The 14238-nt window shown below is 50.7% G+C and overlaps 1 protein-coding gene across 2 annotated transcripts in view; it reads left to right on the top strand.

Moving 5' to 3' along the window:
• The window catches only part of LOC122379142 (potassium channel subfamily T member 2-like), a 155802-nt gene that overhangs the window by 109490 nt on the left and 32074 nt on the right, over nucleotides 1–14238 (top strand). For both annotated transcript variants that reach the window (XM_043361089.1, XM_043361090.1), the window contains exons 10-13: nucleotides 5141–5305; nucleotides 6878–7078; nucleotides 12317–12534; nucleotides 13612–13761. In XM_043361089.1, the coding sequence (XP_043217024.1) occupies nucleotides 5141–5305; nucleotides 6878–7078; nucleotides 12317–12534; nucleotides 13612–13761 (734 nt within the window). The remainder of the gene's footprint in view (nucleotides 1–5140; nucleotides 5306–6877; nucleotides 7079–12316; nucleotides 12535–13611; nucleotides 13762–14238) is intronic.

The following is a 14238-nucleotide window of genomic DNA, read 5'->3' as shown; positions in this document are numbered from 1 at the left end:
TCGGTCCTGGTCGTTCCACCCTCGGTCCTGGTCGTTCCACCCTCGGTCCTGGTCGTTCCACCCTCGGTCCTGGTCGTTCCACCCTCGGTCCTGGTCGTTCCACCCTCGGTCCTGGTCGTTCCACCCTCGGTCCTGGTCGTTCCACCCTCGGTCCTGGTCGTTCCACCCTCGGTCCTGGTCGTTCCACTCTCGGTCCTGGTCGTTCCACCCTCGGTCCTGGTCGTTCCACCCTCGGTCCTGGTCGTTCCACCCTCGGTCCTGGTCGTTCCACCCTCGGTCCTGGTCGTTCCACCCTCGGTCCTGGTCGTTCCACCCTCGGTCCTGGTCGTTCCACCCTCGGTCCTGGTCGTTCCACCCTCGGTCCTGGTCGTTCCACCCTCGGTCCTGGTCGTTCCACCCTCGGTCCTGGTCGTTCCACCCTCGGTCCTGGTCGTTCCACCCTCGGTCCTGGTCGTTCCACCCTCGGTCACATAACCTGTGACGGCAGCGGCAGACTGACGGCATGATGGCCGATTTTATGGCCCTCGGCCCGAACCAGGAAACTCTAAAGACCGTGTCGAGTGCCGAGTTACATAATGGCTGCAGAAGTTTCCCGGAAACGTGGGTGGGTGCTAGAAGTGAGTGCTGCTGAGAGTGGGGTGGTCCTCACACCATGCTTGAAAATGTGATAGCCTGTGTGGCATTCCTGAAATATTGTGCTGAATGCGCAGCCTTTTATTTTAAAACCTACACTTGCACCTTCTTTTCATGGGCAGCTAAGCAATATGTGAGAAATATTGTTATCTTTGTTCGGAATGCTATAAACGGGTAGGTTTTCCTGGTAAGAGATAGCACCTCGTGTAGCTTGTTGCGCAGGACCTGAACTTTACCGTGCGATCGTAAATTTCCTGGAAGACAGTAATATTTAGATTTAAACTTTTAACTAGACCGAATGGCAAATAGCCATACGCGGTTTGCCCCAGTCGGTCGATTTCATGGAGCCTTTGACTGAGCTTCTGTCAATGGTACTCGGAAAATATTACGCGGTGATAGTTTTTATCACGGACAGTAGGAAGAGCTACATACATATACCAAAGAAAATAACACAACTACCTAGTGAGAAGCTAATTCAATATTATTGATGTTTTTATTAATTCATCACACACCAGCGTTGCAAATAGCATACATTTGTTTCACGGCTGGTTCAAATATAAGCTTTTGAAATTCCAAAGTAGTTCGTTGGGTGAAACTCAAAGCTGAAGTTACGTTTTACGTCCCTAGTGGAATAACTCGCTGTTATCATCACATCTCAGAAGCCGCATGTGCACAACACGGTCTGTAATCTGTATCGTGTGCATATGCCACAACAGGTGGTGGCGGCCGGCGCGGGCCGACGCGATGGGCGGTGGACGGCGGACGGTGGACAGCGGACGGTGGACGGTGGACGGTGGACGGTGGACGGTGGACGGTGGACAGTGGGCCGATGGGCGGTGGACGGTGGACGGTGCGGGGCAGTGTGCTGTGGGCTGTGGGCGGTGGACGATGGAAGGTGGGCTGCTCGGGCGGCGTGCTTTGGGCTGCGTGGGGCGGCGGCCCCTGATATCAGTGACCCACTAATGGATGACGGCCCCGCGATAGCACTGATGTACTGTTGATAGGGTGCTCCAATCACTCGACTACGGTGCGACATCGAGGACCACGGGCGAGAGAGGGTGGGAGGCAACAGAAAGAGAGAGCGAGAGAAAGAGAGAGAGAGGCTGGGAGGGAGAGAGGTGGTAAGGAAGAGGGGAGTTGGAGAGAAAGGTGGTAACGGGGAGAGAGACGGTCAAATTGGTTAGGAAGAGGGCCTATAAGGGGGATGCACTACTTACAAAAGCACATTCAAAGAATAAGAGGCTAGTCCAGTCAGAATGAACTGAAAAACAAGCGAAAGACACATTTAATGCTTATACTTTTACGGCGTGGGTGGCATCGAGTACTGACGAATCCATCTCTACATAGAATCCCTTGACATAGAGCGAAGTTCGCAGTTCACTGCCACAGCCAAAATCGTCTCATTGGCTGCGGTTGGCCGTTGGTGCGTGAATCATTCACGGAGGGTCCTGTGACCTGACCTACAGCCAGCCGTCTGTCTGCCGTCTGTAAGCCGTATGACAGGCCTCCGGCCGCTGGTCTGATCACGTTCCCTCGGCCGGGCCTGATCCGGTCCCCAGCGCAGTCACGTGCGCCGATAGTTGGTCACATATGTCCTGCAGCCGGCCATTAGAACCGGCTGCCGCTCATACCAGTCCTGTGGGTAGTTTTACCAGTGACTCATGGGGAAAGTTGGGATAATTTACAGCGGCAAGTCTATGTCAGAATGTACACTGTACAGCCCTCGGATCATATCGTGGTAGGTGCTCTTAGCTGGACAAAACTGAGAATATCTCGGAGAGTGTGTTATTGGGCGCAAAAGTACCGTAGCAAAGAGACTCGCGATTCTCTCACATTGACATGAAACAGACTTACCTCCCCGCCCTGAGCTCTATGGCAACAATTGGCGACAGGTTGTGTTTAGATAAAATAATATATATTTTGATGTAAAATTAAGCTGTTATTGGTGAGGTAAAAAAAACGATAAAACCACTTTTTACTTGTTTATTATTGCTTGAGTGATCATGGAATCAATTCAATCATGGGCTCCTTTTCCAGTGAGTGAGGTCATGGGCTCCTTTTGGGCTCCTTTTCCATCTTGATATTGTAGGTAATTGCTGATTGAGTGATCACATAGCTGTAGAAAAGTTTTTGTCTTTTTTAGAATAATGACGCCGCCTCTCAGTGGGACGAAAGCTCTGGTTGCCTCACTTCCAACAACTCAAGTGTGTGAACTCGTATTGCATCGGTCATCAAATGTGAAAAAAAAATAACAAGGAATCTACAGTATAGGTTGAAAATATGACCCCTACGGTAGGAGAAGTCGTTTGATTGTTGGCGTTGACATTCAGCTCCAGCTATAGATGTGCGTGGGCCAAATTTAAGCGACGCCAACGTGATTACAGCCACAAATAATGGCGTGTGTCCAAGCGATAAGCAGACGATCTATGAGCCGATTTGTGCCGTTGGAGACTCGAGCGACGCCGAAGGGGATACTTGAAGAGAAGACGCACTTCTAATAACAAGTTAAATGGATATTGAACGAGTGAAATAGTGCTGGATTAGGTGCAATCAATTTTAGTATCACATAAAATGTCGCTATTTTACTTTCCATTTTGATCAGAAGCTTCAAAATATATCTTCAAAAGCTTTTAAATTTGGTGCGCCGGTGCTCGGCCATTGGCGTTTCTCAAGTATCGCTCTTTCAGGGTGTAAGAAGCCACAATGCGGTAGCAGAAGTTGAATGGTTCTATCTCATCATTTTAGCAGGACGTCTTAGAAGTTGGAAGTCGAGCTTTGAGCGCGGCTAATGGACTTGGCTGGGGGCCTGTCGGCTTTTCTCGCAGCTGGGCATCATAGGGGACTCAGTCGGAGGCTGATTGCTCCGACAGCTGAACAAAGAGCCGCTGACTGGCGAATAATGAGCACATTATTAACCCGCGCCCCGTTGGGCTCTGCCGAGCAACGCGCCCCGTTGGGGGGGGGGCATTTTGGCCCCCCCCCCTAAGATCTCGAGAACCACGCAACGTAGCGACAAGCGGCAAACGGTGTTGGATAGCCGTATCAGGGAACTACCTTGTGACCCAATTTTATTGACCTAGGTCAAACCGATGACGTCACAGGTCAGGTCAAAGGTCCAATTTTCACCGTTTACAGGCATTTCAAGAAATGCGTTGTAAAATCGAGTAAAATGCATTTCATTGAAAATCATCGATGGGGAAATGTTCTTCAAACACATATTTTGCTAGTTGAGGTCACTGATACCAGGTCAGGTCACTGAGGTCAGGTCACTGGGGGGTCACAATATGAAAGTGTCGTGTGATACATGTTTTATGGTCCATTTTACATGACAAATGCGATTATGTGGGTCAGGCAGCCTTTGGGGCCAGCTGAGGTCACGTTTTGGTCAAGGTCAGGTCAAGGTCAGGTCAAGGTCAGGTCAAATAAGGTCAAATTTCAAAGTTGATATTTTTGCATAAAATGGGTATTGAATCGATGCAGCTCGTCACGGGGAGTTCAATGGTGGTCTTTGTTTTGCCGTACGAGGTCTAGAATCGCTAAAAATTGAGTTCAAAAATTTGACGTCATCATTTTTGAACAGTTTTTTCGCTATAACTTGGCCAAAAAACGAGATATCGGTCTGAAATTTGGTATGTATATAGAAGAGCGCAGGGACTATCACATATATTCCGGTTTTTTCGAAATTCGGAAAAATTTTGGATTTTTTTTTAGTTTTTCTAAAAAAATCAATTTTTTGAAATTTTTTTGGGTCAAAAACTCAAAATTTTGAAAATCCGAGATAACATTTTTGTAGCACCGCTTTTTGTCTATTAGACCATATAAAGAACTTTGAAATTGCTTGATAACTGTAGATTTGGTGAGCGTTTCAAGATTGCATGTTTTTTGCTCATTTTTGCTCGAACATGACCTCAGTTTGACCTCAATAACTCCTGACCTAAGGTGACCTAAGACTTGAAATTTGGTGTGAAGGTGTCAAATTGATGCCCGGAAAGGTACTGAAAATTTGGCGGCGCTGCGCGCCGCCGTTTTCTTGCTATTCAGGAAAAACCACAGGGGGGGCCAAAATGCCCCCCCCCCCAACGGGGCGAGGGTTAATCCGGTCCGCACACACTTAGCGAGACGTGGTTCACTGAGGCGCGACCGAAGTGCTAAATTGTCACAGGGTATTGATGCAACCCGAACATCATTGGCTGCTGACATTGTCCTTTTATATTGCAACGATACTGAAAGAACGCTTTCACATTCAATTTATCGAACCGTTGGTCCTATTCCCTTAAAGCTCTTGCGATCGACCAGGAGCAGAACCATCCTTAGCTGAGGCCGAGCATGGCCTCCATTTTACTTTCTGACATGTCTACCTTCCATCATAGAGACTAGCCTCGCCGGCTCCCTCCCCTATCTCTGCTGCGGCCACGCAGCTCTGGCACTGCAGCTTGTAAAGGCACCCCCGTTTCCGTCCCACAGTTTGAGCAGCTGGCTTCTAACAAATACTCCCTCTGCCCCACAGTTTGAGCAGCTGGCTTACACGTGGATGGAGAGGAAGAAGCTGGGCGGCACGTACTCATCACATCGGGCCGCCAACGAAAAGCACGTGGTGGTCTGCTCTACGACCCTGCACGCCGACACCATCATGGACTTCCTGAACGAGTTCTACGCGCACCCGCTGCTACAGGTAAGGACAAACTCGCTACCGCAGGGCAGGACGAACCTGCTACTGCAGGCCTTGGTGCTGGGCATAAGTTCACTCGCCGTTTTAGGTGTTAGCACCAGACACAAGTGCACCCGCCGCTGCAGGTCAGCCGTCAGGAAAGAGGTCGGGTCAGAAGTCAGGTCAGAGTTCCCGACAGAGTGAGAAGTAAGATATAGCTAAGGCAGGTCAGAGTACTGAACGCCTGCGTAGCGCTAAGAGAGGCTGCTGGATTGCCGGGGTCAGCGGCGCCTTGGAGTAGCAGATTTTCAGAAGGCGGCTGATCGTGTCACAGTCGGGTTGATTGTTGAGGATGCTGCATAATGCAGGACGTAGTTCCATAACGTATGAGTAGGTTATAAAGTTATATAAACGAGCTTATTTATAGCTACAGCTATATTTGAGATTGAGCGGCTTTTCGTGGCCTTTTGTACTGCTTCCGACTTATATAACTCATTATTTATGGATACCCACACGTGAGCGTTGGTTTTTTTTTCTTGCAATATTGCCGGTCGAGCCAACTGAACCTCATCCGACCTTATTCTCTGACACAGAAATAGTTCATCCCCGGGTCGTTTATCATGCCCAACATTTATCCAATCTCAGTGACCCACCAGTCTATCAAACTCTGACCGGTATTGTTGGGGCCTTTGTCGGACGTTTGTCTAACAGACATTTTTTTCCACAAAGGTTGCGGAAGTCTGGCGGGATTCATAAGTTTATGGTGTGAAATATTGACGTTTCGTCTGATTACCACACATCATTCGTATATGCCAAGGCACAGACGAATCCAAAGAGAAAGATGATAGCAGCGATATGCGCGATTTTCTGGAGTAACCTCACTTGTAAGCTCAGCAATATTATCTGCATTGCAATGCAAATACGCTTTAGAAGTGCAAAAAAGGTGTTCAAAGCATCTTTGCTCTTATTTCAGAACGCACGTACCTATTTTCTCTGACGCAGGTCAAAGTTGAGTGTGTTGTTTGTTGATAGGTCTCTCTCTCTCTCTCTCTCTCTCTCTCTCTCTCTCTCTCTCTCTCTCTCTCTCTCTCTCTCTCCCTCTCTCCCCCTCTCTCTCCCTCTCTCTCTCTCTCTCTTTCTCTCCATCTGCTCCCAGGACTACTCCGTGGTGCTGTTTCTCTGTTGACTCCTCTCTCGTTGTCCGCTCCCAGGACTACTCCGTGGTGCTGTTTCTCTGTTGACTCCTCTCTCGTTGTCCGCTCCCAGGACTACTCCGTGGTGCTGTTTCTCTGTTGACCCCTCTTTCGTTGTCCGCTCCCAGGACTACTCCGTGGTGCTGTTTCTCTGTTGACTCCTCTCTCGTTGTCCGCTCCCAGGACTACTCCGTGGTGCTGTTTCTCTGTTGACTCCTCTCTCGCTGTCCGCTCCCAGGACTACTCCGTGGTGCTGTTTCTCTGTTGACTCCTCTCTCGTTGTCCGCTCCCAGGACTACTCCGTGGTGCTGTTTCTCTGTTGACTCCTCTCTCGCTGTCCGCTCCCAGGACTACTCCGTGGTGCTGTTTCTCTGTTGACTCCTCTCTCGTTGTCCGCTCCCAGGACTACTACGTGGTCCTGCTGTCGCCGATGGAGCTGGACGCCACGATGCGGATGATTCTCCAGGTGCCCATCTGGGCACAGCGGGTCATCTACATCCAGGGCTCGTGTCTGAAAGACGGCGACCTGAACCGGGCGCGGATGAACGACGCAGAGGCGTGCTTCATCCTGGCGGCGCGCAGCTACGCCGACAAGACGGCTGCGGTGAGTAGCGACCCGACTCATGGTTTTTGATGCTGATGTGACCGTCATGTGGCCGGTTTTATGAGTGACTTGTTGAAATTGTTTGGTGATGGGCGGGGAGCGGACCCGGCCGACTGATGGCAGAGTGTGGAGGCCGGCCGGGGTTGCGTGCTGAGCTCGTTCAGTTTTACGGCGGCAGGCAGCGGTGGCGGAATGGGGGCACTAACTGCTCAGCAGCAAATGGTGCCAGTCTGCACTTGGCCTTGTGGGTTTTACTGCGCTGTTCACGGTTTTTTATTGTAAGAATCAAGCCGGTTTTATGGCCCAACGATCGGAAACTTTGCGCGTAATTGCTACTTAGTTTGGGAGCTGATACAGGTTTACTCAGTTGTGAACAAGCGCCAGCCGATGTGACCAAGTTGAAAGTCCTTTTTGAAACAAAACAAATAAGAAACGAACTGCGATAATTTACAAAGAGACTGTTCCGGCTTTTATAACTGCATTGCGACCCATACACATAGTTTTCAACACCAGGACCAACTACCAAGTAACTGTCTTTTGATCTTCAGTGCTGGATTGCGGATCTGGGGTGCCAGCCTGACGTTTCGTTGTTGAGCCAAAAGGAAGGCGCGGAATCGTGCCTAATCTTTCGAGACACTCAACGGCTCGCTATTCGGCACTTATACAGCGTCTCTAGTACAGCCTTTTTGTGTCTGAGCTGGCGATAGGGGATCTCCCTTCTCCCCGCATCGCTCCTTTTTTGCTCGGCCGGCGCCGGCGGTCGATTTTTCCGCCCGGCCGCGCCGCTGTTCGTAGCTCGGCGGCCGAATTGGCCACTTAGGCGGCGCTGGACGGCCGTGTCCGACTCAGAGCGGACGCCTGCGGCTCGCGTGAGGAGCCGAGCCGTGTCGGTCGACCTGCTGGGAACAGGTGGTCCGTCCCACAGCCCGGCGAAACCGCCGCCGCACGTCAGGTGTGTCTGCGAGCGGCGGCAGCTCCGACTGTTGTGAGAGGGAGGCTCAGTGGTTTGCAGGGGTTGGGATTTCAGATTACGCTAATGGAGCTAAAGGATAGAGTTTCAAATGTTGTCGTCAGTGCGGATTCGAATATGCAAAGCTGCTTAGTTGAATTTGGAATGCACATTGCGCATATGCTGAGTGGGGATTCTCACCGATCTTCATGTGATTATCTTACAATTTCATTATTGAGCTCGGTGAGCAATGATTGATTACAGGCGTTTTCAATTGACACTCGCCGCTATTAGTCGCTTCCTCGGTCTGATGAGCTTTACTTCGCAGCGGCGATCCGCGGCTCCGCGTCATCGCTGTTGCACACTAATGAATATCCGCCGGCCTGAAATCAGCTGTGCCGGCCTTATTAGTTTAATCTCCCGATTAATTCTGAGCGCTCGGTGAGGGGATCGCGATGTTCGATGAAGGAGATCAGACCGTTGGGTGTTGGGCTAATACGGGAGCCCCAGCGCGGTGCTCGGGGTTGGGAGCGACCACTGGGCAGGCGGCGCCGTGTCACCGATAGCATATCGGGAATTAGCGTTATCGCGGCTGTCAGGGGGTGGACGCGTGGAACAGCAATCACAGCGGGAATACGAGTAACCCGATTTGACGGACAGCAGGCAGCGTATAAGGGGGACGAAATAGGCATCAGTTGTTAACTACTTGTGTGCTCAGTGCTTACTTGAATTATCAGTCATTTTATTGAAATTTCAAAAATATTTGTTACATTTTAGACACTCTATGATCCTAATCGGCCTTAGACATCGGTGATTGTATGTTCACAGTAGTGGATGAAATTTCCAATTTCGTTCATTTCTCTGGCTGCCGTCGAATTGTGTCCCTCGCCGGTGTTTGTGAGCGCGCCGGGACCGCCTGGGTCGCGAAATAGGATGCTGCGGATTCAGTGATTTGTATCGGCTGGACAGCCTTAGGCCGTCCGCAGAGGCCACGTGACTCTTCAAAGGCCACCGAGGAGCAAGAAGTGTCTGGGAGACTGTACGTTACGAGTGCGCTTATATTTTTGCGACGGTTTCTGATCATGTGTTATAGAGGTGACAGCATCATCAGCAACATATCGCCTGAATAACTCTTGCAGGAATTCAAAGAGCTCTCACTCTAGCTCCGAAATCGGAACCAGCAGCTCAGTGGGGTGCTGTTGGAGGTCACGTCCCGGCTGAAACCGGTCTGTGCGGCGGCACGACACGCAGCTTCCCCTCCCGTCCTGCCGCTGACGAAACCCCCGGCCGACCTGACTGAGGCACAGTGGCGGGCGATTCAGGCGGCAGGCGCCGCAATTCACCGTGTGAAAGTGGCTTATTCAGGACGTAAGGGCTGCACCAATGGCGCCAAGATGACGCCTTTCAGTGCGGTGCGGGGTTTCATGCGTAGATGCATTAGAAAACCGTGATGCAGATCATGACATGCACGAATCTGGAATGTGCCGATTTGCAGTGAGGGTTTTCTGTTCATTTCAAATTCCGCACTTTGAACGGAATTTTGGAAATAAGGAAAAAGACAGGCTTTCGTTTTGGACATGGCTTACGAAACGATGCGTGTAAAAGAGCGGCATGCAATCTTTCATGTCATTTGAAACGATCCCCGTGATTCACTTCCGAAGACCTTAAACCGCGCCGGGCCGGGGGGGGGTGTTTTCGTTTTTTTGCAGATATCTTAAAAAACGGCGCTGTTTTTGGCACACCTGTTCATGCATCTTTTTCGCACATATTGTGAAAATTTCAGACCCAGGGCTTTCAAGGTCAGGTCACTTGTCTGCACCAGGGCCTCGTTTCATAAAGCGAGTCCGTAACTTACGCCAGTTTTTGGGCTTGTATTGCAAGCGCATGTGAAGCGATAAATTTATTTGCCCTTCTTCCTTCTGTTCTTGCTTGTAAGATAAATAAATTCAACGATTCAAACTATCGTCATCGCTTCACATGCACTTTCAATACAATACCAAAAACCGGCGTAAGTTACGGACTCACTTTATGAAACGAGGCCCAGGTCACGTCAAGTGACCTCACCTCAGAAAAAGTTTCAATCCTCGTCAGAGCTACAGCGGCTGAACGATCGCCTTAAAAAATTTCAGCAGCGATTGATGAGAGTACCTAACAGTATATACAAAATAAATATCTCGGAATTTTGATATCGGTGACCTAACGTCAGGTCAATTTTGCGACCTCTCCATTATAAGTCAATGGTAGAAAATTGAAATGCGCCTCTTGTGGACGAATGGTGTTCAAAACCCTCTCAAACATCGGTCCATGGGTAAACGTGACACACTGAATCGGAAAAATGCACCTGCGACCCCTTTGTGTGCCCCTGAGGTCATCTCAGGTCATGAACGGTCACCAGCAGTTTTTTGGCTATAACTTTTGATAGTGACGTGCTAGAGCGATGAAAACACGTCAGATGTATTCAGCTCGACGATACGGATCGACCGATATGCAACATCACCCTTTCCGGTCAGGCCATGACCTTGACCTAGGGTCAAATTTTCAAAATGACCTTTCAAGGTCAGCGAATAGTTCATTCGACGCGTCTCGACGAGAGGAACACGATGCTGGCAAAAGTAATGCCGTGGCTTGCTTGAATCAAAAGTTATTACCGAAAACTGTTTTGGTGAAAACGGCTATTTTACAGTTTCTGCTCTCTGGAGGCTAAACCGTTGACCTGATGTCAAATCTGAGAATAGTGTTCAGAAAGGTCTGTAAAAGCTCTATTGAATGCGCTTTTCCGCGGAGCTGTAGCTCTATTGGTTCCCGAGTTAGCCGTTGGCAGTTTCCAAAATTGTGGAAATGGCCTACATTTGACCTTTGATGACCTCTGGCGACCTGACCTTTGACCTGACCCAAAACATGACCGAAGTGTTTCCGTCATTATTTTTGACGTTCTTTCGAATACCGCTTACCGCGTGTCGCTACGTGGCCCAGGAGCCGAGTTAGCCGGGGGGGGGGCAGTTCAGAGTACACCCCTCCCCCCGACCCGGCGCGGAAGTCGCGGAGCACCGGCCCGGCGCGGGTTAATAATCAACTTTGCCTCTAATAATAAGGCTCTTGGCCAAATTATGATAGCTTCAGATGCATTTATGTAGTCATATTCTTCTATATCGTTAGTTGATTTGACCAGGTAGAAAACGTTTATTGATTTCGAATTAACAACCATCCAATCAAGGTAAATGTTGCTCGCCATATTCTGTTACCATTGTGGTAGCAGGCAGGTAACACGTAGACAGTTTCATAAATTAAACTGCTAACTCTCCGCAAACGGTGGATGCCAAACTATTATTTTTCTCCAATCACCAGCCCAGTTCCACAACGAAACAATGGTCGCACAGGAAGCTGAAGACACGGCAGTTCGGAGCGTCCCTTCCGCCTCCGAGCTGAGCATTGGGCACGGACAGTGGACCGGGCGACCGCCGCCGCTCCGGCGACAGCAGTCTTTGTCCTCGGCGGGCCGAATGGGGCCGCCGCGGGCCGACTTCCGCCCGTATGCGGGTCGGATCGAGCCGATTTGGAGACATTTGTAGATATTTAGGTAGCGTACAGTGCACCTCACTGTGCGTTTTTTTTTTAAGTTTGCAAAATGAGCAAATCACTGGACACCTTATTGACATCGCACACTGCAGATTGCTGAAGATTGCAGACACAGAATCAAACTGGAATTCATTTTTACATCATATAAAATCAGCCCTCCGAAACGCGGCCAGACGCGATGTCTCCCAGTGGTTCTTTTGGCCTCGTTACTATTCCGGCGCGCGTCAGCCCGACTGAATACAGAGCGGACTGACCGGCCGTCGAACGGGCCCTCGGTGTCGTCGAGTGCGACGAGCGGTGCCGACGCCCGCCACTCTCGGCAGCCGAAATGGTCGACGACGACGGCCGCCGGCGCTGACGGGGCTCCGCCGGGCCTTATTGGCACTGTTATAGCGGCGACAAACGTCTGGACGGCCTCAGAGCACACAGCAGCCGCCGCGGCCCGCTAAATAAGCAGATTTCGGCTGTCGACAGTCGTTTTGTATATTGTGCATTTATGTTTAAATTGTTATACATAAAGCTCGCTAAACGATATATATTTGCGTTAACGCCGGGATGTAAACAGTACTTATTTTTTTGTATTTATGTTAATCGTGAAGCTACCAATTAATTTGTAGCTTCATTTTTCAGCCATGCATATTACCCAGTAATTTTTTTTTTACCTGGAGCATTCATCTAGCTGCTTTTCACCGATGGGCTTGTCACTGTTTCAGGACGACCACACCATCGTGCGGTCGTGGGCCGTGAAGGATTTCGCTCCGAACGTGCCACAGTACGTGCAGATCTTCCGGCCCGAGAACAAGGTGCACGTGAAGTTCGCCGAGCACGTGGTGTGCGAGGACGAGTTCAAGTACGCGCTGTTGGCCAACAACTGCCTGTGTCCGGGTACCTCGACCCTGGTGACGCTGCTGCTGCACACCTCCAGAGGACAGTCAGTAGCCGGCGGGGGCGGCGGGGGGGGAGGGGGGGGGGCAGTGAGTACTGAGTAGCCGGCGGGGTCGGCGGGGGAAGGGGGCAGTGAGTAGCAGGGAGGGTCGGCGGGGGAAGGGGGCAGTGAGTAGCAGGGAGGGTCGGCGGGGGAAGGGGGCAGTGAGTAGCAGGGAGGGTCGGCGGGGGAAGGGGGCAGTGAGTAGCAGGGAGGGTCGGCGGGGGGACAGTTAGTTGAGCAGCCGGCGGGGTCGGCGGGGAGAGGGGGCAGTGAGTAGCCGGCGGGGTGGCGCGGGGGAAGGGGGCAGTGAGTAGCCGGCAGGGGTGGCGCGGGGGAGCGGGCGAACAGTGAGTAGCCGGAGGGTCGGACCACGGCGCGGACGGGCAGCGGGGGGGGGGGGGCAGTTCAGTCACGTGGCACTCAACAGAGGACGGGACAGAACTCTGCCGGCTGACATATAATGCGCTCGCTAAAGATAGTGGTCTTACGTAACGCACCTGTCGTCGATTCCCCGAACCCCGACCGGGACACGTTAATGGTCGAAGCGGAGAGCTCGTCGTTAATTATTACATTATTTTGAGATGTCGAGAAGCGGGATTCTCATAAAGAACAAGAAGTTAAACTGAGAGAAAAGTCTTGGAAGTCAGGCACACTCAGGCACAGCATGCATTGATTGCAGCCATTCTGGGCCAAATGGATAGAGAAGCGCGTTGTTCGTCCCCGTGAAATCATGGCATGACCTTTGATCAGTTTGATCAGGCCTTTGAGCTACCAAGGAGCCGATCTCACATGGCAACCAGACATGCCTCGAATTAGAAGCTATGTCATTATGAATCTTTGGGACATCCTCTGGAATCTGTCCATGGACACTGATTATTCCTGCCCGTTAGAGATACAAAGAGCACTGAAATATTACATGTTGATGAAATGTAACTATGTATCTCGCTGCAGTGTCTCTCTGGGATAAGATGTATCATGTGGCACAACTGTCATGACCTACTGGACTCTACCCTGCGTTTCACCTGTGTCTGTGACCTCCGGTGGTTTTGTGTGTCACCGGTGAACCGTTCCATGTTTCAGGGAAGGCCAGACATCAGAGGAGGACTGGCATAGACTGTACGGCAGGTGCTCAGGAAACGAAATCTATCACATTCGCCTGGGAGACTCGCGGTTTTTCGGCGAGTACGAAGGGAAAAGCTTCACATACGCTAGCTTCCACACGCATAGGAAGTGAGTAACATTGGCAGATAACCCGTCCGCTGTGCTCTCTGGAACGACGCATTCCTATTGATGCGTAATTGCGATGCCCAATGGTAACAGGAGTATGATATGGCAAATCTTCTTTTTCGATGGTGACCAATGTACAGAATGTAGATGAGGAGGAGAAATGTGCGAAAAAATATTTAACCCTGTTCTTTGTGCGTCGTCGTCAGTAATCTAGGTCGTGTTTGCTCCGTTTGCCTTTCGTTTGCGTATTTCAAATGAAAGGCGTGTGGGATATCTCATGTCCCGTCGGGCGTGTTCGTCGGTCCGGAAAATCACCTGCCTTCTATATATTGTGTCGTGTGTCGCCACAACAGCTGTGTCAGTCGCGTTGGCAACAAAGCTGTGCTGATAACAAAACTGTGCCAGTAACACAGCTGTGTCGGCCACACAGATGTGTCAGTATTGGTAACACAGCTGTGTCGGTATCAGTAGGTAACACAG

Source organism: Amphibalanus amphitrite, unplaced genomic scaffold, assembly GCF_019059575.1.
Source record: "Amphibalanus amphitrite isolate SeventyFive unplaced genomic scaffold, NRLGWU_Aamphi_draft 000072F_arrow, whole genome shotgun sequence".
Taxonomy (NCBI): domain Eukaryota; kingdom Metazoa; phylum Arthropoda; class Thecostraca; order Balanomorpha; family Balanidae; genus Amphibalanus; species Amphibalanus amphitrite.
Note: the sequence above shows the minus strand (reverse complement) of the source record. Positions and strands in the feature narration are given on the sequence as shown.